Source organism: Zalophus californianus, chromosome 5, assembly GCF_009762305.2.
Source record: "Zalophus californianus isolate mZalCal1 chromosome 5, mZalCal1.pri.v2, whole genome shotgun sequence".
NCBI lineage: Eukaryota > Metazoa > Chordata > Mammalia > Carnivora > Otariidae > Zalophus > Zalophus californianus.
The window spans coordinates 112,420,069-112,445,112 of NC_045599.1; the positions used below are offsets into that span (position 1 = coordinate 112,420,069).

General features: G+C 57.5%; 1 protein-coding gene and 1 long non-coding RNA gene across 7 annotated transcripts in view; one reads left to right on the forward strand and one right to left on the reverse strand.

The window, feature by feature from the left end:
- The first annotated feature begins 5,585 nt into the window (after window positions 1-5,585).
- The window catches only part of PDGFRB (platelet derived growth factor receptor beta), a 37,223-nt gene continuing 17,764 nt past the window's right edge, over window positions 5,586-25,044 (forward strand). Inside the window, exons 1-7 of one of the 5 annotated variants that reach the window (XM_027605588.2) lie at window positions 5,587-6,192; window positions 11,472-11,731; window positions 21,003-21,048; window positions 22,221-22,544; window positions 23,067-23,333; window positions 24,059-24,186; window positions 24,301-24,475. In XM_027605588.2, the coding sequence (XP_027461389.1) occupies window positions 21,009-21,048; window positions 22,221-22,544; window positions 23,067-23,333; window positions 24,059-24,186; window positions 24,301-24,475 (934 nt within the window). In that variant the 5' untranslated portion in view covers window positions 5,587-6,192; window positions 11,472-11,731; window positions 21,003-21,008. Of the gene's footprint in view, window positions 6,193-11,471; window positions 11,732-21,002; window positions 21,049-22,220; window positions 22,545-23,066; window positions 23,368-24,058; window positions 24,187-24,300; window positions 24,476-25,044 lie in introns of those variants that run through there. The other 4 variants (XM_027605590.2, XM_027605587.2, XM_027605589.2 and 1 more) reach the window with 4 other exon arrangements.
- LOC113929052 lies at window positions 14,927-25,044 on the reverse strand. Of its 2 annotated transcripts, none has more exons than XR_003522078.1 (3): window positions 24,832-25,044; window positions 15,485-15,649; window positions 14,927-15,004 (listed from the first exon to the last, which is right to left on the reverse strand). It is a non-coding gene; the product is annotated as an uncharacterized LOC113929052 (long non-coding RNA). The 2 variants fall into 2 exon arrangements; XR_003522079.1 differs by lacking the exon at window positions 24,832-25,044 and adding an exon at window positions 21,898-22,212.

A 25,044-nucleotide genomic window follows, 5' to 3' on the forward strand; every position in this document is an offset into this window, starting at 1 on the left:
CTCAGTGTCCCCGTATGCCCACTGGGGACCGGTTGCCTCAGACAGTGGTCCAGCATGGTACTGTGACTGTGTGTGTGGTGAAGCCCCCGTCCACGTCACAGCCTCTTCCTCTTATCTCTGGGAGCGGCTGTTTATTGGACCCCTCCTTCGCTCTGGCTCCCCCGGTGGCCCCCCTTCCCTCTGAGTTGCTCTCACATACCCAGCCACGGGCTCCTGGGGTGGGGCGCAGAGACATGGCCTCATAAAGATCTTGGCGATAAGTTGGTTTTTAAGCAGGTTTATGGCCCTGGAAGAGGAAAGGTTCTGGGCTGAGCTTTCTGTTGGAAATGGTTTGCTTAAGAGAAGCTGGTGGGCTAACTTTCAGCCTACCCAGACCTCAGCCCAAGGGCTTTGACTCACTCTGTGACCTGGGGCCAGGAACTCTCCCTGGCTGAGCGGTTTCTGAGGTGCAAGCGGGGATGGTAATTCCTGCTCTGCCCACTTCCAGGGGGCAGATGTGAGGCTCTCGGGTGGGTGCTGGGTTCCTGCAGGGTGTGTTTTCCTGCTGGACCCCTCCAGCACCTTTCCTCTCGTCCTCCAGGGGCTGGGGCGTCACCTGCTGGCACTGCAGGGTACTGCTGGAAGGCTCTGGCTGCTGTCAGTCGGGACCCCTGGACAGACTCGCTGGCTCTCCTCCTGCTCCCTGTGGGGCAGGCAGTCCCCCGGTATACAGCCACTTAGGGTGCAGAAGGGATGCTAGAACAAAGGCCTAGGGGCAGAGTGGCCTCACCCGAAGGAGCACTGCATCTGACCCATTGTTCAGAGGAGAAACAGCTGAGCCAGGGAAGGAAAGGAAGGTCACTGCATGAGTCAGTGGTCTAGCACAGACTGGGGCCCAGAAGTCCCAACGCCTTGTCCCGTGCATTCCTGCAGCCTCTCAGAAGGACATAGTGCTGTGGAGAGGGCAGTCAGTCCAAGGTCGACTATGATAGCCTCCATACTAGTCTCCTGCCTCACCTTTGTTAGCCCATCCTCTGCAGTGCACCACAGAGACCTGATCTTATCAGTCACTGTTTTAAGATTGGGCACGGGCCTTCCTGACCTTCAGGATAAAACCAGGCTCCTCTTGGGCCTACAAGGCCCTGAGGCCTGGCCCGTGGCTTCCTCTCCAGCCTAGATCCCCCCCATGTCCCCTCTCTGCGCCTCACCATTCTTTTCTTTCTGCTCAAACACACCAAGCTCTTTTTGGCCTCCAAGTTTTTGCATATGCTGTTCCCTCTGCCTAGAACACTGTTCCCACCTTTGTGTTGTGTGTGGCCTCAGGTCTCTGTTGAAATATTTCTTCCACAGAGAAGCCTTAATCTGCCTAAACAAGAGCCCCCACCTGCCCTACCATTATTCTTCATCTCTTCACACTAATCACAATTTGATATTATTAATTTGTGCTTTCCTTGGTGTTCGCTTGTGAGCTCTATAAGGGTGGGGCACATAGTAGGTGCTCAATTAATTTCCATTGCATGGATAAATGGTAAGAAGGACAGCATGGCCTGCAAGTCAGAGGCCCCATACCAGATCTGCTGTGTGCCTTCATGTAGGTTTTGGGCTTTCTCTGGGACACAGCATGTCCAGTGGTGGGGATATATGTGGCCTCTGAGGGCCCTGCTGTTCTGAGGATCCCTGAGCCATCTGTGCATACCAGGGCATACCCTTGATTCTGGGGTACCGAGCCTGAGGTCAGCGGGAGGCTGGGCGAGGCCAAGGCAGGCAGGGTCTCAAAGCCCTATCTCCTGGGACCCTGGCAGGCTTTGGTGGCTACAGTTTGGCCTAGTAAGAACAGTCCTAGAAATCTAGGGCAGGAATGTGGTCCAAAGTCCCCTCTTGGTTCGTCTGTGCCACCGGACAGTCACCATGCTGAGTGTCCAGGAGGGGAAGGGGCAGTTCCCACAGTGTGCCTATTCTAGCTCCCTAGCTGCAGGCACAAGGATCCACCTCCTCAGGGTGTGCAGGGTGGAAGGACACTGCGCTAGAGGTCCCTGCTAGAGGTCAGCTGCAGGCACAAGGATCTACCTGCTCAGGGTGTGCAGGGTGGAAGGACATTGTGCTAGAGGTCAAGAGCCTTGCATCCCAGCACTTTTCTCTCTCTGCTAACTTTGGAAAGTCTTCTCCACTCTCTGGGCCTCAGTTTCCATGCCTGTCCTATGGGTGCACTCTTAGGACTCTTCAGGCCCTGACTTCCAAGATGACAGTGCTGATGCCTGGGACATGTGTGCTGCTTCCTTGCCCCAGGCCTGGGGAGCCTGGGAGGGGGGCAGCACTGGGAGCGTGGGAGAGCCAGATGTGGTGGCTGCTGGCCCTGCCTGAGTGAGTGCTGAGCTGGCCTACTGGGAATTCTCCCACTCAGGCGCCCTTTCCGGGCCCCCCTCCCCCTGCCCCACTGAGAGCTGTGGCTTCCGGCTCTGACAAGCGTGGGTGGGGGTCTGGGGGGGGCGGGTTCAGTTCAGCCTGATTCCCTCTTGGGCCTGAGTGTAGACAAAAAGCCTCCGTTTCCATCCTGGCCTTACACATTACGAAGCCTTGCTCAGTCACTTTCCAGCACAGGCTTCCGTCATCTGAGCTGTAAAACGAGCATTTGGATGGGCTTCCCTGCAGCCCGGATGGTGGACTTCTGTTACAGAGGCTCCCGGAGGTGCCTAAGAATTGTTACCTTTGGTGGGGCTCCTCGCTCTGCTCTAGTCCTTGCCTAAAACACCAGGTGCATCACTTATGTAGGCCTCTCAACAACTTTGTGAGGTAGGCACATGGATCCCCATTTTGCAGCTGCAAACACTGAGGTTCAGAGAGCTCGGGTAGTGTAATTTGTCCAGGCCACGCAGCTAGGAAGTGGTAGAGCTGGGCTGGAACTTCCAATGTCAGAGCTCAGGCTCTTGATCCTTGAATGGGCCCCCATGCAGTGGAGAGGAGGGGCCCTGAACCCCCAGGCCCAGAGCTCCATTCTCCCTCTGGACCCCATTTGCTCCACCTGAGGCAGGATGCTCTGTCCACCCACTGTCAGCCCAGCCTTTCCAAGTCAGCATTGTCCCAGGCTGGACCGGGCTCCCAGCATCTGGGCAACTGGGAGGCTATTCATGGCCTGTCCTGTCCATGGTGGGGCTGGGGGCCATGATGATTCCCCCCCCCCAGCTTGACAGTACTGCACTGCTCGTGGGTACTGCCCTCTGTGCACAGGGTAAACTGAGGCCCAGAGAAGAAGAGCTCAGCTCAGGGGCACACAACGATGGGCTGCAGCTGGAATGAGGGCAACTCCATATTTCAATAATACCTCCAGACACTGTACTGAGTCCTCTAGGTGCATTACAAATTGCAATGGTCTTTCAAATCATTCCTCAGATTAGCTCCATTTGCCAGAGGAAGAAATTGAGGCTCAGGAGTTTCAATGACTTGCCCAAGATCATGCAGCTTGGCATTGCAGAAGCTGGGATTCGAACCCAGCTCTGTCTCTGGCTCTGGAATCTGCCCTGTCCATCATGACTCCTCTGCCTCTTCTGTCCAGCTCTTGGTGCATGCCCTGTGGTGTTCCATGTGGCTCTGCATCCCCCAGCCCCATCTCAGCTGAGAGGAGGCATAGCATAGTCCTGGTGCCTGCCAAGGGTTAATGGTGGTAGGGGCTAAGTGATTCCAGATGGGCCAGCCGGACGGCTGGGCTGGCCGGAAACCAGCCGCCGCCAGCTTCCCCGGGGGAGCCACCACCAGCCACCCCCTCCCCTTTGTGCTGCATCTCTGGCCCCCAGCTGTCCCCTTGCCCTGGGGCCCACCAGCGTCCTCTCCCTAGCCAGAGCCCAATTCTAAGACACTTGTAAACAGAGCGTCCCAAGGGCCTTCCAGCACAGTGAGTTCAACCCTGTTATGTACGGATGGGAAACTGAGGCTCAGAGAGGTGAAGGTATCTATCCAAGGCAACACAGCAACTCCACAGCTGGGTCTCCTCACTCCCAGACTTGTTTGGGGGGGGCGCGGTTACAGGTTGAAATGCCTCCTTGATCCCCCACCCCCCACCACCCCCGGAACTGTTCTGGTCCTAGCAGTTGGGTCAAGGCTTTGGAGGTGAATGGCGAAGACAAGTGCTAGGAGTTGCAAAGACTCAATGGAGCCTTCAGGCATAAGAAATTCCAGTGTAGGCCTGACCCTGCGGTCTTTGGAGGCCCCTGCAATCCCCTACGACTCCACTGCTACCACAGTGGGCTGGGACCCCTCTCTGTTAAGTGACTGATAATCAAAAAGCCTGCACGCCATGGCTTAGGGCCAGTCCGAGGACTCTTCCTTCTGTGTGGCCCAGCCCAGATGCTCTGCTGAGAAATCCCCACTCAGGTAAGGCCAAGAAATGACCTCAAGATATGCTATTGTGGTTGGCCTAAAATCCCAGCTCCGGCAAACACTCCTGCCCTGTGAACAGGGGCCCAAGGTGAGGCCCAGGAGAAGAAGCGGGTAACAGAGTTGCAGCAGGTAAGACAGAAGGAGGCCCGGGCAGAGTCAGGCTCTACCTGTGTGACCTGGGACACCTTTCTTTCCCTCTCTGGGACTCAGTTTCCATGTGTATACAGTGTCAGGGCAGAGGGTGACTCACCTCAACTCTCTAAACCCTTTTAAAATGATGCCCTTGGCCATCTAAGGGCCAAGAGTCTGTGACTAGAGGTGACTTCTGGTCTGAGCAAATGAGGGCGGACTAAGTGGAGAGGACAAGAGGTCCAACCAGGTTTTGGAGGAGCCTTGGCAGACCCTAGTAGGGAAGGGAGGGCAAGAGGTTGGCAATGGAACATTAGCAGGAAGAAGGAAGAAGGCAGGACAGTCTGCTCTGCAATGTGGGGCTCCCGCTGGGCTCAGATCACCTGTGTCTGCTCCATCATGTAACTCAGGAGACCCCATCCGCGCCAGGTTCTGCCCTTGCTGTGTGAGCTTGGGAGGCTCAGTTCGCTCCTCTGGGCTTCTGTTTCATTGTCTATAAAATGGGGAAATAATCCTTTCCTGATACTCGAGGGGCTGTGATATGATAGGAAGGAATCTGTTTGGAAATCTGAAGTACACTGGGTGATATTGGGCAGGTCTCCTTCTCTCTCTGCACCAATTCACGTCCGCGCCTTGGGTTTCTTCTTCTGAAAAGTGACTGATACCAAAAAGTGTCAGTTAAAGGCACTCTCAGCACCCCTGCCCTTCTTTGGGGACCTGCCTGTGCGTTGTTGTCTCTCCCACTCGCCTGGGCAGCCCCGGAGTCAGGGACTGTGTCTTACTCACTACCACATTCCCAACACCCCTCACAGTGACTAGCACATAGTAGGTGCTCAACATGCTTGTTCAATAAATGTCTGCTGACTGAATCAATCACATTGGTGATCAGAGCTGCCTTTATAGATGGGGAAACTGAGGCACGCAGAAGGGAGTCCGCCCCAGGTGCCACGGCAAGGCATCAGGGAGGTGGGGTCAGGCCACTTTTTAATAAAAGTGACTCAGCGGTTGGCGTGGGCTGCGGAATTTCTAAATATCCCCTCACATCCTGAGAGAGCAGGCGACGGAGGGAGCAAGCAGAGGGGAAAAAAGCAAGAAAAACAAGAAACTTGGGGGAAAAGAAAGAGAGGGGGGAAGAAACTGAAATTGAAAACAGACACACGCGTCCAACCTTCCCCGCCCCCTCGCCCCCCTTCTCCCGGCCTGAGCCAATCAGAGGCGGCCCTGCAGCCTTTCCCCCAAAGTTGGGGGGGGGGGCGGGGAAGCCCACAGTGGTGTGAGCTCGTGGGGCTGCCAGCGCCCGCAGTCCCTGCCCATCCCGTCTGGGACCCAGGATCCCTCTGGGAACAAGTTGGAGGCAGAGAGGAGGACAGCAAGGAGAGAACCGGCCCCTGTGACCAGCGGCGCCGGGCAGCAGCCTGTGCCCGGCAGCGCAGCCGGCCAGACCTAGGGCGGCCCCTCCTGGCAGCCCGGCTCCTCCAGAAGGATGCTTTGGGAGTGAGGCCACTCTTCACCCCTGCAGACCCCCACTCCCTCCATTCTCCCGAGGCTCCCGGAGACGGCAGCTGTCCTCCCTGCTCTTCTGCCCAGCCGCTGCCCCATTTGGGGTCCAGCAAAGTCTTTCTGTTAATGAGAGGTCAGTGAGGAGGACTTCCTGGAGGGGGTGAGAGCCCAGAGCTCAGGACTGTGCCCACACCCAGAGGCATCAGCGTCAAGGTAAGTGCTGGGAGAAGAGGGGGCATCCCCAGCCCCTTGTTCCGTCCCCTTGCTCCAGTCTGTGCCTTCTTGGGTAGGTCAAAAAATGAAAAATATTTTTAACAAAACCAGATGGGAGGAGGCTGGGAGGCTCTGGGCGACATCAGGGCTGGAGGAGCCAGTTCTCTCCTCTCCTGCTCAGGCTGCTTCTGGGGTGGGTGGCCCCGGTCTCCACAGCCCTGCTGCCCCCTGCTTTCATCAAATGAACCTCAGAAGTTTCTGGGTGTAGACTGAGGGCCTCTAAAACATAGCACCGCCTGAGGGGGCCGGGGAGAGCTGGAAGAAGCTTGAGAGGGAAGTTGGGAGGCAGCAAGCAGGGTCCATGGAAAGGGGATCTAGCAGGGGATAGGGGACCTCAGAACCATGGCCCCTGTCTCTGGGCCCAAGCCTTATCCTTAAGAATCTGTCTGGCTCTAGGCCAGTCGGCCGCCAGGCAACCTCTGGGGATTTAAATGGATTTGCAAATTTTCCAGATTCCTGAGATGTCCTTCCAAACCCCCAGTGGCTGGGAAAGCGCGAAGGCAAGGGGGCTGTGGCAGGCCTAGCCCAGTGATCACAGTCACGCAGCTGGGGCTGTGGGGCAGGGGGCCTGGGACCGGCCGTCAGTTGTGGGGGGCCCCTCTGTGAAGAAGGGAGAGTCAGTTGCCTGGGCCCTTCCCTCTGGACCCAGGCAGCTGCTCAGGCCGCCTTGCTGCCTCCCTCCTTCTGGACGCTGCTTTCACTCCATCCTAAAACATGAATCTGATCGTGATTCCTTCTTTGATTCTCCCCTATAGAAAGCCCCAACTCCTAATAGGAGCCTGCCACTGACTGACACTTACTGCATGTCAGGACCGTGCGGAGTGCTTTATGGGCATGATCTCATGTAACTAACTCACCAGCAGCTCCGGAGCAGGGACGGATTTTATGTCGGTTTTACACGTGAGGTTCACGGCAGCTACAAAACCGTTTCACAGTGCTAGTTAAGTTGCAGAGCTCGGGGAGATAATAAGCTCCCTGCCCTGTTTCTCCAAACTTGGGCCTTGTGTTCCTGCCGGTCAGGTCCCAGGGCTCCCAGGAGGAGTATGCACAATGCTGCCTGTGAGAACATCTTTCCTCATCACCTCCATTTTCCTTCAAGGACCTTCCCGACTTCACCTCCTCCCAGCAGCCTTCCGGGGTTCTTCCAGTCTTCCAAGTGCTTGCCATGCCCTTTGCCTTGTTCCTTGGGCTTCTCTTCCTTTTTGTGCTCTGTGTGCACAATCAGAGATCATCCGGGCCCCAGGTTCCCCCATCTTGTCTTCTGTCCCCAGCATGCACGGGGGGGGGGGGGGGGGGGGGGCAGTGAAACTGAGCAAATGTGCTGGTGAAAGGTAGGAGGGGCTCACTGAAGACTTTCTGTTCCCAAATGTGAACCAGGCCCCTCCCTTCCCTCAGGTACCCTTCCAGAACATCACGCTGTTCCTCCAGACTGCATTTTTCTATGTCAAACAGAGAGGAGTGTCCCGGCCTGTCTGCAATCCCAGAGTGCTCTACAGAGGCCTCTAGCCAGATATCTGAAGGCAGGCAGTCCTCCCCTGCCTCTGAGCAAGAGGCTCTGGGTCCACAGGGCTCAGGGTTGGAGGGCCGTGTTGCTCACTACCATGGAGTGCTTGCCCTGTGCCAGGCGCAGAGCCCAGGACTCCACGCACCTTGTAACCCCCACGGCAGCTCTTGGGAATCCGTACTGTTGTTACCCCTGTTTTGCAGACAAGGAAAAACCAAGGCTCAGAGAGGCTATGCGACTTTCCCAGTGTCACACAGTTAGAGTTGGTCCTTAGATCCAGGTCTGCTTGAAACCAAAGACTTAATAACCGCTTGCTACCCAGGGAGCCCCAGGTGAGAAAGGAGAGAGTCTCCATCCTCCCCCAGAGGCTGTTCCTGGCTCCAGCCCCTTCCTCAGCAGTAAGTTCAGCGTCATGTCCCACCTGCTCCCAGGTCCCCCCAGAGCCTGGCCTGGTCCTGAGTGAGGAAGGAGACCATCTGGCCAGCACCTTCCCTTCAGTGGTGACCAGGCAGCCCTCCCTCCTGTGTGGGAAGAAGAGCTGAGGCTTGTAATTGCCCACAGATGTGGGACAGCGGAAAGCACCGTGGATTCAGTCAGGAGACCGGGCGTTTGCCCTGGCTTGACTCAAGTCCACTGTGTGGCCAACCTCGGGTCCCCATGTCCTTTTTCTGGGCAGCATCCACATTTGGAAGGCAGTGGATGCCATGGGTAAACCACATCAGGTTTGGGCATCAGAGGACTGTGCATTAACCCCTACTTGGCTCCTGGCTGGCTGTGTGACCCTGGGCCAGTGCTCTGTCACTCTTGGCATCAGTCTCTGGGAGCAGATGGGAGGCATGTAGGCTCTTGAGTATAACATAGGTAGGGTGCTTGGCAGTTCCTGCTGGGCTCTCTCAGGGCTGGACCTCATGGTCATTGGCTAAGAGAGGGCTGTACTCCCTTCCTCCTGCACAGGACTCGGCAGTGAAATTAGTCTGGGATCCACAAAGGGCTATGCCCACCGAAGGGACTGGGACACCATGGGTATTCTAAAGTCCCACTTCCACCTTCCAGGCACGGTCTGGCTCTGAGACCAGTTGCCTTCTGGCCTGGAGGAGGGGACTTGGTGTTTTGCTCAGGATGGGCTGCTGAGTGTGGTGGGGAGGGAGGAAGAAAGGAGAGGGTCCCTAGACTCCCCTGAAATGCCCTCGGTGCCCACCTTACTTCCTTGCACATGTTTCAGAACCCTGCAGGCAGTGGGCCCTCGGAATGCGGGGAGATCTTCCTCCATTGTTTTCCATAGGCCTTCCTGGGGGCCTCCCCAAGGCAGAGTTCATAGCCCCTCAGCTGGGAAGCAGTGTGGGCAGGGTGAGATGACAGGGGCCAGCCATCCCTGAGTACTTTCGTTGTGCCTCCCATTCCATTACTGTGAAGTTCACTGCTGTGTTCCTTGGGGCTTTGAATAGGCCTGGCATTCAGAAAGTGCTTAATAAATATTTGCCAAACTAATATAATCATCACAGCAACCTCCAGGAGCAGATATAAACTCTCTCTGTTTTACAGATGAGGAGATGCCCAGAGAGCTTAAGTCAGTCGCCCAAGGTCCCACAGCTAGGAAGTGGTAGAGCTGAGGTTTGCATCTGGGTGTTTGTGACTCCAGAGCCTTAGATGAGAGGCTGGGCGGGGCAAGGGCCACCCCTGGGCATCCAGCATTAACTCTGAGAATGTACCTCAGCTATGGGGGCCCCTCAGAGTTCCAGAGGTGGTTGTCAGACCCTGGAACCCATCCTGTGTGACTGGCTGAGTCAGTCCTTCTCTGGGCCTCAGTTTTCCCATCAGTAAGACCAGGAGGTTGAACAAGATGATCTCTGAGCTCCTTCCAGGCCTAAAACAATTCCAGGATTCCAAGCCCCGCCAGCCCAGATTGGCAGCCACACAAGCCCTGTTGTGTACTCAGGCACCATGCATATTTAACTTCACAATGAAAGGATTTTTTCTTACCCTTTCTTTACCCGTTACAGAAAGAGCTCAGGATCGATGACCACTAATGGAAAACTGTAACCTGCAATAAAGAGGAGAAACTTCCTACAGTTAGAACAGCCCATTTGCTAATGCACTCAGTTTCTTGGGGAGCTCCGAGGGCATGTTCCTGCAGAGCCCACGAGCCCACATGCCCATTTTCCTGGGGTACAGAGGAAGGAGGGTAGGAAGATTTGCCTGTTGGGGTGTGTATGTGTGGATGCTGTGAGCCTTTAGGCCCCTTCCAATGTCAATTTTTCAAATCTCATATGCTCTGATTTCAAGAGGAAAAAGGGCTTTGGCCCAATGGTACATGGACGAATGATGTGGTCCAGAGGTGAGAGAATCGATGCAGAGTCCGGGTGGGAGAGGGTGTGGAATTTACACACTTGTCGCTTCCAGTGTAGGAGCCACCATAAGACCCTCCCAAGACTTCAGACCCAGAGCTTCAGGCAAAAGGGCTTCCTGAACCCCCAGGGACCACCCCCTTTCCAGATGCTTTCTGGGGCACCCTGCCCCCAGCCTAGTGCAGGAGGCTGAAAAATCAAAGTATATTGCTTTAGCTGCATTAATACCCTCTCTTCTCCTCGCTTCAGATCAGGGCTATTTGATGTCTCAGGTGCCTGAAACCTTTCATCTGCCGGAGGTACCATCTTCTCCGCCGTGTGATGAGAATGATCGTCCCTTGGGAGGTGGGGGCAGCAGGGCCAGGGAGTCAGTCCTTGAAGGTCAGAGATGAAAAGGCCTCTGGGGGTCACCTGGTTCAGCTTCCTTCTTGTGGGAAACTGAGGTCCAGAGAAGGGCTGCTCCAGGAGAGAGGTCCAGTCGTACAGATGGTCAGTGGTAGCCCCGAGCCCAGGACGCAGCCAAGCACGTGCTGTGTCTTCACTATCCACCTCTGCCATCCGAGGCTCCCTCAGCCCCAGTTCTCCCTGGGCTGAGGTCACAGGGCAGAGTTTGGGCTGAAGAGGAAATGCCATTTCCATGAGGGGTGGGAACCCCCCCCGGGTAGTTTTGTGGATCCACAGCTCTCCCCACGTCACTTCTCCATTGTGGCCATAATATCCTTTTATATAAGTGAGGGAGAGGCCGAGGGGGCAGCTCAGTGACCCCAGATGTTCCATCCCGCTTTGCCCTTAGCCCCTGCCAGGCTTCCGTGGCTGTTTCAAATCCTCATTGCCGCCCCAGTAGCCTTCCTTTCTGGGAAGGAGAACCAGCTCGTGGGTCAGAGTCTCCACCCTTGAAGCTGAACCTCAGTTGGGCATGGGGGGGGACTCCAGGGTGAGTCCACAGGGCAGGGCTCAGCTTTACAAACCTGTCACAGCCATAGCTCGGGGCATGGGGCTTGAAGGGAAAGGCTCAGGTCTGCTGCAGTTGACTGTGGGCTCCCCCAATCCTACCTGTATTTGTACCCTTAGAGTTCCCTCACTGCAGCCTGTCTGCTCAATGGGTAGTGCCATAGTGATAAATAATGCAGGGGAGAGATGGAGAAACACACTGCTGGCTGGCTGGACGGTTGGCTTCCTGGTGCCTCCGGGGCAAAGCCTAAATCCTCACCAAGGACCCCAAGCCTTTCCCAAAGTGACCTCTGCCTTCCTTCCCTGTGTCAGACGTGAGCCCTTCCCTACCTCTTTGCTAAAGAGCCCTGATTTCTGACGTCAGAGTTCTCCCCCTGCTGTTTTCCCTGATGCCCTGAGCTCTCCCACTTCCCACACAGAACCACCGTGGGATACCCTCCCCTGGCATCATCCGCCAAAGAACCCAACTAAACCCTGGAGGCCGAGCTGGAGGCCGAGCTGAAGGCTGCCCCCTCCCAACTGGAAGAATCCCATATTCATGACACTTGCCATTTACTGAGCACCTATTACGTGACAGGTGCTTTTCATCACCATCGCTACCCCTTACAGCAATGGAAAAGGAAGTCTCTTGCGTCGTTTTCCTGGAAATTGGGACTCAGGGAGCTCACACAGTGACGAGGTAGGAGAGCTGGCACTTACTTAACTTGGACCTGGATTAAGTGGCTTCAGAGCGGGACTGCTGCCCCCACCCTGGCGGGGCTCCCATGTGCTTTCGGTGCCCTGGGTGGCACCAGGCACAGCTTGCTGGCATCAGGGTCCCCTCTTGCCCTCTAGCCTCACCCATCCCATCCCCATCCTGGAGGGAAAGAGTCACCATTGCCTGCCCATGCCAGCTCCCCAGCCTAGTGAACCCCGAGGTATTAGGGGACAGCTGAGGCCCCGGGCCTGGAGACCAGAAGGGCTGACCCTGCAAGGCTATTTGATCCCTTATGGTGTGTAAGCATCTAGTAAGCATCTACCGTAAGTCTAATTCCCGTATTAAGAATTTGGAGGCATCCGAAAAAATGGTTAGGTGTGTTTCCTCATCTGTGGGGAATCAAGTGAAGGGACTAAGGCAAACATACAGGAGGGAAGTGGTTGGCAGACAGGGGACTGGGAGTCACCGGACTTGGGTCCTGGTCCTGGGTAGGCCTTTAAATCCCTGACTATGCTAGGAGCACACCCCACCCCCCACCAGCTGAGCCTGCTGGCAGTACCAATAACATGCAGCTACCCCTTCCTAAGGAGTCCTTCTGGAGGCGGCTTTCCCACCATCTCGTTTATCACAGGCATCCCTTTGCTGACAAGCCTGGCCAGGGGGCCTGGGCTGTGCACTCACTGGCGAGCAAGCGAGTGACTTACTCTCCCGTGAGCACAGGAAGAAGAACGAGGCCACTGACTTGGCACAGGGCTGTGTGCCAGGCCCTGTTCTAAGCATTTTACTTGTATGAACTCATTCAGTGGCCTCCCCAGCTCAGTGATGAGCCCTGACTTCCAGATGGGAACGCTGAGGCCCAGAGAAAGGGAGTAACCGTCCGTGGGAGAATTGGGGTGCAGGACTGGAGACAGGGGCGAGAGACAGACGCTGAGAAAGGGAGAGGGAAGCGAAATGTGGGAGTTTTCTCCCCTCCGGCTCTGCCACCCCGAGGGCTCTGAGGGGAATCTCAATGCTCCGCGTTGGCTCCAATTAATGGCAGCGTTTCTCGTTAGCCAGCTCGCTCTGCCCGCCTGCGGTCCTCGGCTCAGGGCTGGTGGGGGCAGGCCACGTGCTGGTGGGTCAGGACAAACGGCCTGAGGCCCTGCCTGCCCCCTGCCCACTTGGATCTGAGAACCCATTCTATCTGTGGCCCCCACCCTGGCCCAGGGCTGATCCCGGGCTGGCAGCAGCCCGGGGAACAGAAGGTTTGCTTGTCTGCGTCTGCTGCACCCCCCTCCCCAGCCTCAGCCTGGGACCCCTCTCAGGGGCTCCTTTGGCTGCCAGGACTTGGGCTCTCCGTTGCCATGGCACCGGCCGGAGATGAGGCTCTGGGGGGCAGCAAGGGATGGTGGAGGCCCGGAACTCTGCAGCTGCCGAGGTGCTGGGGCCCCAGCAGGGGCAGGCCTGGACCCTGAGCACCGCGGGCCTGTGGCAGAGCCGGCCACACACCTAGTCTGACTGCCTACAGGCTCCATCTCGTGCTCCATCTCCGAGGCCCTCAGGACGGGCCTCAGGGCAGGCCGTTTACTGCTGGGGCACGGCCCCGCCAGACCCAGGCTGTCCTCAGCAAGGACATTCCTCTCCTCCACCATGTGCTCATGCTCAGGCTCTGCAGTGAAGTTGCAGGGAGGATCTGAGCTCTATCCCTAGCTTGACTTTCAAATTACTGGGTGAGCTGGGGCAGGCCCCTTGCTCACTCTTCACCTCAGCAAGGGAAGGCTAGGATGCTGACCTCAGGATCCTTCGGTCTTTGGGAGCCTGGATTCTGTATGGACCCCGTTAGGGTAAACTCATGTAGTCCTGTTGCCCTGTGGACAGACCTGTTTAGGGGCGGGAGACAGGCAGTCTATCGTGACGGTTAAGAAGACAGGTTTGGGGTCAGGCGAGCCTGAGTTTGCATCCCACCTTCATGGCTTACTGGCTGTGTCACCTTGGACAAGTTACCAGACCTCTCTGAGACTCAGTTTCCTCCTCATGAAAGGGAAATAACGATTGTCACAGGACTCTTATGAGGACAAAACAAAATCCCCAATGTAATGAACATTTTTGAATAGCCTGACCTCTGAGGATCCTAAGCTGTCCAAGGACGGACTGGGTGACGGATGGGGTGGTGAGACCCTGGCCATGGGAGGTGTGCCACCGTGGACGGCACAACCCCTTGGTTTGCAGAGAGGGAGGGAGAGACATGAGTAGGGAGTATTTGGGGCCCATCCCAGCCCCAAGGTTGTAGGGCTCTGTGAAAGGTGGTGTGACTCCCGCCTTGTTCTTTGGCTTCAGGCTCACCCCACTACAAGGAGAGCCTGGACCGACAGGCGAGGTCAGAAAGCAGAGGGGAAAGGACAAGGCAGGTGTAGCTCATGGATTGAGCCTGTGCTGTGTGCCAGGCGTGGCTTTGTCATCTTTACCTCCTGCCTTAGGGAGGCTGTGACGTGGGTGTGGAGCCAGCGTGCTCTGGGGTCAGTCTGCCCAGGACTGTGCACTGACTCCGCCACTGGCAAGCTCCGTGACCACAGGCAAATGATTTAACCACTTTGTGCCTTGCTTTCCTCATCTGTGAAAGGGAGCAGCGACCCAGAGGTCGTGAGTGGTTCTGAGGTCATTAGCCCAGGTATTGGGTGGCACAAACTAAATCAGAGAGAGCTACGGTTATCCCTGTTGTTTTCAAGGCCTGCTAGCTCCTTGTTCCATCTTGCAGGGGCTCCAGGGGGTCCAGATGGGATCCAGAGGACTCCGGTCCAGGGATCCACGGGGCCTGCGCAGAGCCCTGGGGGTGGAGGTGGGCAGCCATGGGGGACGAGCAGGGAGGCCAGCGAGGCGCCAGAGAAGGCAGGAAGCGTCTGCTCAGCGGGGGTGGGGTGGGGTGGGGGGGCCAAGAGCACGTGGCGGGCCTCCCTCCCTCACTGACCTCCTTCTCGGGACAGTTCTCAGCCTGTGTGGGGACCCAGGCCCCCTCCCCTGGGCCCCCAGTGGCCGTGAAGCACACACTGAGTGCTTTCCCACGAGCTGTTCCAAGTCCCCAGGCCTGCGTTATCCCCCACCCCCAGGCGCACACACTCTGGCGGGTGAGGGGGTGTGTGGCAGGAGGGGGGGCGCTCAGGCTGGGGGGAATCAGTCCGTTCTTTATCAGCCTGGCTTGGATCCAGACAGATGTTTCGTTTTATTTTGAACTTCCAGAAAATAGGTCATTTCTTTCCATTGTGTCCCTGGGGAGGCCTCCTGGGGAGAGAAACACAGAGTGAGTGACGAGTGTGGGGGCCTCACTTGGGCCCTGGGGAGTTGGAAGGGCAGCGACCTCCCTTCCTCTGTCATGATGAGCTGTCGGCAGGGCCAGGGCACCTAGTTTCTTCAAGGCTGAGCTAAGAAGCCAGCCCATTCCTAGGGGCAATGGGGAGTTTCGGAGGTGCCGGGGAAGGACGTGGTCAGATAGGTATTTCAGAAAGGTTTCTCTGGTTGTGGTGTGAGAATAGGCCAGAGGGGACAGACTGCAGATGGCGAGACAGAAGGGGGGTGGTACGGCAGGACAGCCAGAAGGGACCAAGCTTGTGCCGGAGGGGGCAGGGGTAGGAGGATCACAATGCCAGCCCGTGGACCTGACACTCTTATTCTACCCACTTGGACTTCCAGAACATCTAGAGCCCATGCCATGCCCCAACTTAGCTGATTTCTGTTGCTTTGTTTGGGGGACCTCCTAGGTACCTGGAAACCTGAAGGTCCTCTGGGTCTAGAGCAGCATGGCAGAGTGAGGTCTGGATGACCAAGGAGCATTGCTGTGTGATTTGGGCCAGGTTGCCCTCTCTCTGGCCTTGATGTGATCCTCAGGCTTGAGGGGAGATTCACTGGTGTAGAGGTGGAGTGTTGAGCCTTCACCAACAGATAGGAGTGGGGCTTAGGATTGAGGGTGGCAGGTGGGAGCCCCACAGCCTCAGCCCCTTCCCAGGCTTCTACCCGCCGCTGCTTCCCTACCCAATGGACCCTGCAGTCCTCCCTGGCTCCTGGGATGAAGTTCCCCCATCCAGGCTGCAAGAGCACACCTATGTCTCAGCCCACTTGGAGTAAAGCCATGCCGGCCATCCTCTGCCAGGTCCAGCTGGTGCGGCCCTCACTCACGTGCTCCCCCAGCTGCTGCAAGGAGGACTCAGTCCCTCACTCCAGATGCCTCTTGCCCCCACACACTCCCAGGCCTAAGGCTGGCTGCCTTCTCTGAGTCATGACATCCAGACCTGGGCCCCTCCCCGGCACCCCCCCCCCCCCCGAGCCCAGCATTCCAACTGTGCACAGCCGCCTTCCCGAGCAGGGTCCTGAGAGCCACAGCATGGCAGCCCTGGAAGTGCACCCAGGATGGCCCTGCCCACCCTGTGTACAGATGGGAAGACCAAGGCTCAGCACGGGGCACGACGGCACGATAGGTGGGTGACGGAGCCGGGGCTAGAACCCACACCCCCTTGTTCCCAGTCAGGGGTCTGCCCCGGTTTGTCCCGGGGGACGCAGAGTGGCGAGGGGTGTATGGACGAGAGGATGAGGCTGCCAGCAGTGTCCCACTTCTGCCTGCAACTTAGTGAGCCACCTCCTCTGAAGCTCAGTCCCCATTCCCTGCTGGGTGGGACAGTACAGGGAAAGTGACTTTGACATAGAGGTCTATGTGCGGCAGGACAGGGGGTGTTCTTTGGAAACAGAGTGGGCAGTGGATGTAGTCTGAACCCTGGGTCTTGAGCCACCAGCCTCATCAGAGCTGGGGCTGGAGCCAGGGCAGCCCAGTTGGGTGAGCTGCAGCGCCCCATTGGCCACCTACCTGAGCCTGGCTTGCCTAGGTCAAAACAATGGCACCTGTCCCTGTTTTTTGCTAAGCCTCAGTTTCCCCACCTGTACAATGGGCACAGGAAGAGGGTTGGATTGAATAGATGATCCCTGAGGGCTGTGGAGCTCTGACATTTCATGACTCTGACCCCGTGACTCCGTGGCGAGGCCTCCTCCTCCCTCTGGCATCTTGTTTATTCAGAGCATCCCTGGCCCGAGACTGCCTGCCCCAACACCAACCTCCTCCCTGCAGCAGGGTTTCCTCCCTCCCCACCTCGCTGCTATGTCTGCCCATTCCCTGCCTCAAGACGGAGGGTTCCTCTGTCCACTCAGGTGCCCACAGCCCCTCCAAACCCTAAAGCAGCTCGGTGGCAGCTCTCAATCTCGCCCCTTTGCCTCATTCTCGTCTCAGAAAATGACATTGTGTCCCCAACACACACAGACACTCCTGCCCCCCCCCCCCCCCGTATTCCAAGTCAGAATCAGGAGTGGGAGCTCGCGCAAGCTACCTCTCACTCCAGCACCTATCACCAAGTTCCGTCACCTCTCAGCTAAACAAATCTCAATGCCGTCTGTCTCCGCCGGTCCCCACCGCCCTGTCCCCAGCCCAAACACAGAAGGCGGTGGCACGGGCTGGTACAGAGCACTCTGCCAAGGTTCAGTCTCTGCTCTGCATTGCTAGGCAAGTTCCCTAAATGCTCGCTGCCTCAATTTCCCCATCTAAAACAGGACTGAGCCTGGTCTCTACCTCACCGAGTTGGCTGAGGAGCACCGGCTTATGTTGGGTGTTGTGGCTGTGTGTTCAGGTGTGCTGGGGCCTGTGTGCACACAGGCATCTTGCACGTGCACAGCTTGGCCGAGGCTGGGTACACATGTGATGTGTGGCCCGCGTGCGCCCCGCCCATGGGCGTGTGGGAGAGTGCGCAGGCAGCAGTCTGTGCCGCGCGCGCCAGGGAGCTGTGCGCACGTGGGTTTGGTGTGGGCACGCACATGTGCAGTGCCTGTGTGAGGGCTGGGCACACACATGGCCCGGTGCACACGGGTGTGTTTCCGAGCAGCGTGTGAGTGAGCGCGTAGGCAGGGCTCTGTGGCGTGTGTGCACATGCTCGTCGTCTGTAAGCCTCCCTCCCCGGCAGCCACAGAGGCCCTCCTCGCTGGCCTCCCTGTGTCGTGGGAGTCTCGGGACCCCGAGGGAGGGAAGCTGCTGCTGGCGGATGTGGCCAAGAGGGACTGGATTTATTTAGATTTAGGTGGTGGGAAAGAAGTGGAGACTCATAGGATCTGGAAAGATGGAAGGCTGGGCTCAGAATGATTCCCCAAGCGTGCCTGCTCCCCGGACTTGGGGTCCACATTCTGCTCCCCCAAGCGGGTCCTTCTGATTCACTATGAGGAGGGGGGCAATGACTCCATCTTTGGACCTCTGTCCCCCCCCGCCCCACCAGCCTGGCCAAAATAAGAGGAATCATGAGGTCTTCCTGGCACTCAGCACTCTCCTCATGGGCAAAGGGGGGGATCCCTGAGAGTCCCCTCCCTCTGTCTGCTTCAGGGGCCTCCCCAGGCAGGAGAGTATGGCAGGTAGGAGGGTGCTGCATCCTGACTGCGACATCTGCCTTGTCCCAGGTGACTCCTCCCTGGAGGGCAGCCCTCCCCCTGAAGAAGGGGAAGTTGTCACAGGCAAGCCCGCAACCTCCGAAGTAGCTGCTTGGGCCTCTCTGCGGTTGGCTGGCACCACAGCAGCCTCTGAAAAGCACAGAGGTCCATAGGCATGGGATAAATAACTGGGGGTATCAGGGAGTCATCTAAGATGGCCCCGGGAGTTTAGGTCGGGGTTCCCCCAAACTCTACTCTCATTCTTCCCAGTCCTCCTGTTGTCCACACCCCCCTTCCACTTGCCACCTCCTGCTTTTCCATATCACCTGTTTGTCTCAAAGTCCCCTGAAAGACTGGCTAATTCTTAATTGTAGAGATGGGAAAAGTGAGGCCCAGAGAGGGAAACAATTTGTCAAAGTCCACACAGCATGTCTGTGACCAAATGGTCAAGGAAATTCCATCTGTTCAATGAGACGGGTTGTGGATTCTCAAATGACTCCAGCCCCAGTACTGTAGCCCCCTCCTTCTCATCGACCCTCACCTCCCTAAACCACCCCAACAGGAATAACAGTGACCAGAACCTTCTCTCTGGCCAGTCAAAAACACAGTTTTAGAACAGGGGTAGCTCTTTTGAGTTGCCCCATCCAAACCTCTCCCTGTACTCACGGGGAGAAACTGAGTCCCAGAGAAGGTGGGAGACACGCTGAGTCTCACAGTGAGTCTGAGGTCCCTTGTGACTGGAGCCAAAACGCTCATTTCCTAGAGCGAGAAGTCAGTCCAAGATCCCTGGGGCATCTACACTCGTCCTGAGCTTTTCTGCCCAGCCTATCCTCTCCCTAGCCTGATTCTGCCTTTTTGCTGTGTGACTAGGCCACGATTCTGTCCCTCTCTGGGCTGCTGCCTGTTCAAGAAGGCCTGTTCAGAAGTCTGAGACTCTGAGCTGCCCCCCAGCCCCAGGCCCAGCAGGAGAGGAGCCAGGGTCAGGGGAGCTGGGGGCCCAGCCTGCAAGGCCCAGCCTTCCAGAGCCAGGCCAGCCCTGGTTGCAGTGACCTCCCATCTCCAGGCCAGCCGACCAAATTCCTCCTTTAGAATAATAAACAGTGTGGCCAGCCAGGGAGGCTGGGAGGGGAGGGGCAGGGAGGCTGAAATGACCCCCTCCCCCAGCCTTGGCTGCTAATGATTTTCTTTGGCTGAGACCTCAGGCAGGAACGGGGGAGGCAGAGGGGCACCCACCGAGGGGCAGATGGGCCTCCGTGGGGCCTGCTGGTTCTGCCTCGGCACTGCTCCCTCCTGCTGGCGCAAGACTGGCATCCCGCTGGAGGGGCTGGGGCAGGAGGGATGGGAGTGGGAGTGCTGTGGAAGGGCGGGGCTTCGGGCCCGGAAGAGTTGAGAGAGAGGAGAGGGGGGAATGACGAGACCCTCAGGCAGGCTGGCCCGAAGGGACGAGGAGAAGGAGGAAGGGCAGAGCAGAGTTGCTCACAGAGCTTCTTGGGGTGCTGGGCAGAGCTGAGCCCGGGGCCCAGCAGTAGGTGGAAATGCAGCCCCGTGAGTGGCACACTCCCCGTCATCCCATTTTGAGAGCTGGAGACTGAGGACACAGGAGGCAGCCCCAGTGGGGCTCAGACCCGGAGCCCAGCCCTGGCTTGGAAAGTAAAGGGTCGGGATGGGGAGCGGAGTGGGGGCCGTCTGGGCGTGGCCTGAGGAGCCCGCCGGCTGGGCAGCTACTCAGGGAAGTCAGCAGACCCGCGGCCCGGGAGGCTCCCTGTGCCTGGTCACGTGCGCACTTCCTACCCCTGTCCGCCTCTGGCGTCCTTCCTATCGGTGCTGCAGGCAGACCCCTGCCAGCTCGGCTATTGGTGCTTATCTGGGATCCTCAGATGGCGCTGCCAAGGGCAGGGATGAAGCAAAGACCCACCTAATTCAATCCGTCTCCCTGTGTCCCTCCTTCGGTCTCCTGCTGCTTCCTTCACTGTTTGCTTGCTCCCTCTCTGTGTCTGTCTCTCTCTGCCTCTGTCATTCCGGGTCTCTTTGTCTCCCTCCTCAACAAGCTCAGCTGTGTCATCCTGCACAAACTTCTTTCCCATCCAGAGCCTTGGTTTCCCCGTCTGGACCCTGGGGGTGGGGGTGGGGGGGCTTGGACTCAGTAGTCTCCAAGGACCTTTGAAACCTCGCCATGAAGTGGGGCCTCCCCTGGGCTCAGCCCCTGGACCCTCTCCCCTAGGCCTCCCTGTGCTGCTTGGGGCTGCGTAAAGGGGGCCCAAGCATGGGGGTGCCCCCCCCACATTCCGCAGTCCTGACTCCCCCGCTTCCCTTCCCACAGCCGCCTCCACTTCCTGTTGTGCTTTTGGAGCCTGTGGGAGTTCTCTGGGCTCTGGCTTTCCCCCTCCTGCTCCCCCAGGCCTTTCATCACGCTTTCCCAAATATTTGTCCTGGCAGATAAGAGCCTGGTATTGAAACTGTCACCCGGAGGACTGGCTGTTGGAGCTGGTGGGCCCCTGGACACCGTCCAGTCTGAGTCCCCCACTCCCATTGTGCATACAGAGAAACTAAGGCCCAGAGAGGCCTGGGTTCAGCCAAGGCCACTGGAGAGGTAGAGGCAGAGCCAAAGTAGGGTCCATACACCCTGAGGCCCAGCCCCGTGCAGGTGGAGGGGACTCTGGGGCATGAGTGCCCTCTTGATCATGGGACATGGGTGACTTCTGACTTCAGCCCCACAGACATGGAAGCTGGGTGGTCTAGGCTGGGGTTTACTCTGCAGGACTCAGGTGCTAAGTCCGATTTTGCAATGACTCTGCCCACTCTGAGCTCTGACCTCTATTTAACTCTGCAGGACACCATGCAGCCTCCAAGCACCATGCCAGCTCCTGTCCTCAAAGGTAGGTACACTGTGGCTTCCAAGTGTCATTCCAGCTCCTGTGGTCAAAGGGGTAGGGGGCCCCCAGGGAGCCACTAAGCAGAACCCTGGAGCCGGCAGGGGCAGTGCATGCTAGCACTGGGGCCTGGGAGCCCACGGGCATTGTTGTGCTCTTGAGCCTCAATTTCCTGCCTTTCTAGTGGTGCTCAGTGGAGGCCTCCTTCTACTGTCCACTCAGCTCAGAAACCTCGGTGGACCCCTGCTTGTCCAGAGCCATTAGCTCAGATCCTTTGCTCAGCCTTCCATACCCCATGCCTCCTCACCAAATGTCCCCACCCCACTTGCTAACAGTCACCCCAGTGTCCCACCTCTCCCTAGCACTCTTTGGTATCAGTCTGGCTGATCTGCTTCTGGTCTGGGGCTCCCCTCCCCTGCCTGGATCCCTCACTGCCTATGAACTCCCAAGTCCTGGCTGGGCTTCCGCTAGCACACCCTTCCCTCACTACTGCCTGTTCCATGCAGGCGGTGCTCCAGGGCCTGGGCGGCCGACCAGGCAGTCAACGGTCACTGGCCATCAGTGACCAGCCCATGGCCTACCGAGGACGGCTGGCTGGCTGGCTGAGCATCTGTGGGCCTGGGGGACGTGGCTTACAGAATCCTTCCCAGAGGGCATCAGCAGGGGGAGAGGAGCCAATCATTTGACACCCTGCCCCAGTTCCCTCCAGCCCCCGGGGGTGCTGCTGAGTCTCTCCTGTCCTGTCTTCCCTACTCTGAGCTACCTTGCCCCACCCTCCCCAATCAAGGCCACGTCTGGGCTTGGGTGGAACCCAGGCAGCTGGGGCAGCTGCAGGGAAGGGGCTCAGAAAGTGACCTGGGAAGTAATGCAGGAACTGGAGGCCTGGGAATTGCTTCCCGAGGATTTCCTGATGCCTTTGGGAGAACATGCCCACAGCCTGAACACAGCATAGCTGGAGGACTCTGAAGCCTGGGATCTAGAGGCACTAAGATCAGGAGGCCAGAAGCCTGGAAGGAGTCCCTGGGGCCCGGGGCACTGGGCAAGCAGGCTTCAGAACCATGGGTTCCAGTCTGTGTCAGATTAGGGAGGTGCGGTCTTCAAGGACTGTGCTGATATGGCCTCCCCCAGGGTCAGCCAAGAGGAGAGGTGCTGATGCTCTGGTGCCCTTTCTCCCGAAGGCCGGGTGCTGTTGCTGCCCCTCCTGTTCCTGCTGGGCCCACAGGCCTCCTGGGGTCTGGTCATCACACCCCCGGGGCCAGAGCTTGTCCTCAATGTCTCCAGCAACTTCGTTCTGACCTGCTCGGGTCCCGCTCCAGTGGTGTGGGAACGGATGTCCCAGGAGCCCCTGCAGAAAATGACCAAGACCCAGGATGGCACCTTCTCCAGCACGCTGACACTGACCAATGTCACTGGGATAGACACGGGAGAATACTTTTGCACCTACAAAGGCTCCCATGGGCTGGAGCCTGGTGAACGAAAACGGCTCTACATCTTTGTGCCAGGTAAGCGCCCCCGCCTGCATGCTCACTCCCTGACTTCTCTCACCTGCAGGCGTCTGGGGGCAGCTGAGAGTGCTTAGTGACATTGTGAGACATGGCCAGCTTAGACATGCAGACGAATCATGGAATCCAGCCTGGCCTAGTCCAGGAGTATGTTCACTCCCCACCCCTGGGTCTGGAGATCTGACTGCTCCCTGCTAGCCCACCCCATTCCTGGCTCCCCAGAACTCTGCCTTTTCAGCAGGTTCTAATATGCTCTCTTTGGGGCCTCCACATCCCATCTTTCCCATTCTCCAAGCTCTGGGTACCAGCTACCCTTCAACTTGGGGCTTATCTTCTTTCTCACCCTGGTGCTGACCATATCAAATGTTAAAACTGAAAGGGACCTCTGAGAGCATCCTTATTCTCTAACAGGAAGACTGTAGCCAGAGAGGGGAAGACACCTGCTCAAGGTCACACAGAAATTCAGGGGATAGCCAGAAAACCAGTTCCCCTGACCCTCATTCTTGGCCCCACACCCGGCAGATCCCGCGATGGGTTTTCTCCCTGTCGACCCCGAGGAACTATTCATCTTCCTCACGGAAATAACTGAGATCACAATTCCATGCCGAGTGACGGATCCGAGACTGGTGGTGACGTTGCATGAGAAGAAAGTGGATATCCCACTGCCCATCCCCTATGACCACCAACGTGGCTTCTCTGGTACCTTTGAGGACAAGACCTATGTCTGCAAAACCACCATCGGGGACAGGGAAGTGGATTCTGAAGCCTACTATGTCTACAGCCTCCAGGGTGAGCCCCCTTTCTGGCCCGATGCTCAGCAGAGGCAGGTATGACTCTCCGCAGAGGTAGAGCCCTTTCCAGCTGACGAAGTGGGCAATTCCATCTTTCACTAGATTCTCACTGTAGTCTTGGAAGGCAGGTAGTGTTTCCCCATTTTACAGGTGAGAAGCTTGAAACTCAGAGGATGGAGTATGCCTGGGGTCAAGGGGGGTGGTGGGTGGCAGGGCTGGGCCGTACACCGGGATAGGCAAAGGCACAGCCTCGAGGCTGGCTGGGTTTGAGTGCCAGCTGCGCACTGAGTGAGTTTGCGTGGGGCACAGAACCTCCCCAAGTCTGCTTCTTCCTCTGGAAAATGAGGAAAAGAATGACTGCCCACCCAGTGGCATTACTGTGAGGATTAAAGACAGCGGCTCCCTGGTACATGGTTTGTGCTCCATACCTTTCTCCTGTACGTAGGTGCCCAGAGAATACATTGACTCAAGACTGACAACTCTTCTAGAATGTCAGCTCCACGAGGACAGGACTTTTACCTGTTGTGTTTACTGCGAAAGTCCCAGTGCCCAGCACAGTACTGGGCATATAGGACATAGTTAACAAATATTTGTTGAATGAATGAATCTTTCGCACCAGGCATCCCTTCCCTCTCTGAATCCCCACCCCATCCCCAAAGCTGAAGGGCCGGTGTGGTGGCTGGTGGTGACTTCCTCAGCCCTAAACTAATCTCTCTCCACTAGTGTCATCCATCAATGTCTCAGTGAATGCAGTGCAGACTGTGGTCCGTCAGGGTGAGAACATCACCATCATGTGCATTGTGACCGGAAATGAGGTGGTCAACTTTGAATGGACATACCCACGCATGGAGGTAATGCTGGGCCAGGGGTTGGAGGAACGGCCAGGGAAGGATCGCTATCTTGACTTGCAGCCTAACTTCTTGGACCCCGCCTGATTGAGGGGCTTACCCCACCTGTTCCTCCAGAGTGGGCGGCTGGTGGAGCCAGTGACTGACTTCCTCTTCAATATGCCCTCCCACATACGCTCCATCCTGCACATCCCTAGTGCTGAGCTTGGCGATTCAGGGACCTACATCTGCAATGTCTCGGAGAGTGTGAATGAGCATCAAGATGAAAAGTCCATCAATGTCACTGTGGTTGGTGCGTGCCTTGGGCTTAGGCCCCACCCTCCTTCTGAGCTGGACCTAGACCCTATCATAGCCCCAGGGTACTATCAGCCCAATTCCAGTACAGCTCTAGCTTCAGTACCAACCAAAGCCCATTTCCAGGATGAACCCAAACTAAAACGCAGTGTCAGCCCCAAATCCAACTGTAATCCCACCGTGGGCTTTCTGCCTAGCCAGAACCTCAGCCCCAACCCGATATCTAAACCCAACTGCCATTCCAGGCCCAGGTCGCCCCATCCTCAAATTCAACCAGGCTGCAGTGAGATAGACAACTCCAGTCCCAATCTCAAACCCGGTCCCCAAATCAGTATCAGCTCCCCAGTTCGGCACCTGGTCCAGCCTCAGTCCCAACTTCAACCCCAGCTCCAGTAACTCCAACACTGGTTCAGGTCCTAAAGCCTGAAGCCCCGCCCCCGGAAGGCCGGGCTCCTTTGGCCTTCCGTGGATGACCGGCCTCCAGGAGCCCCGCCCCCAGGGGGCGCTGCCCTGTTGGTAGCCGGGCCTAGTCCCGCCCCCTGGGGCCCCGCCCCTGACGGCCGCCCC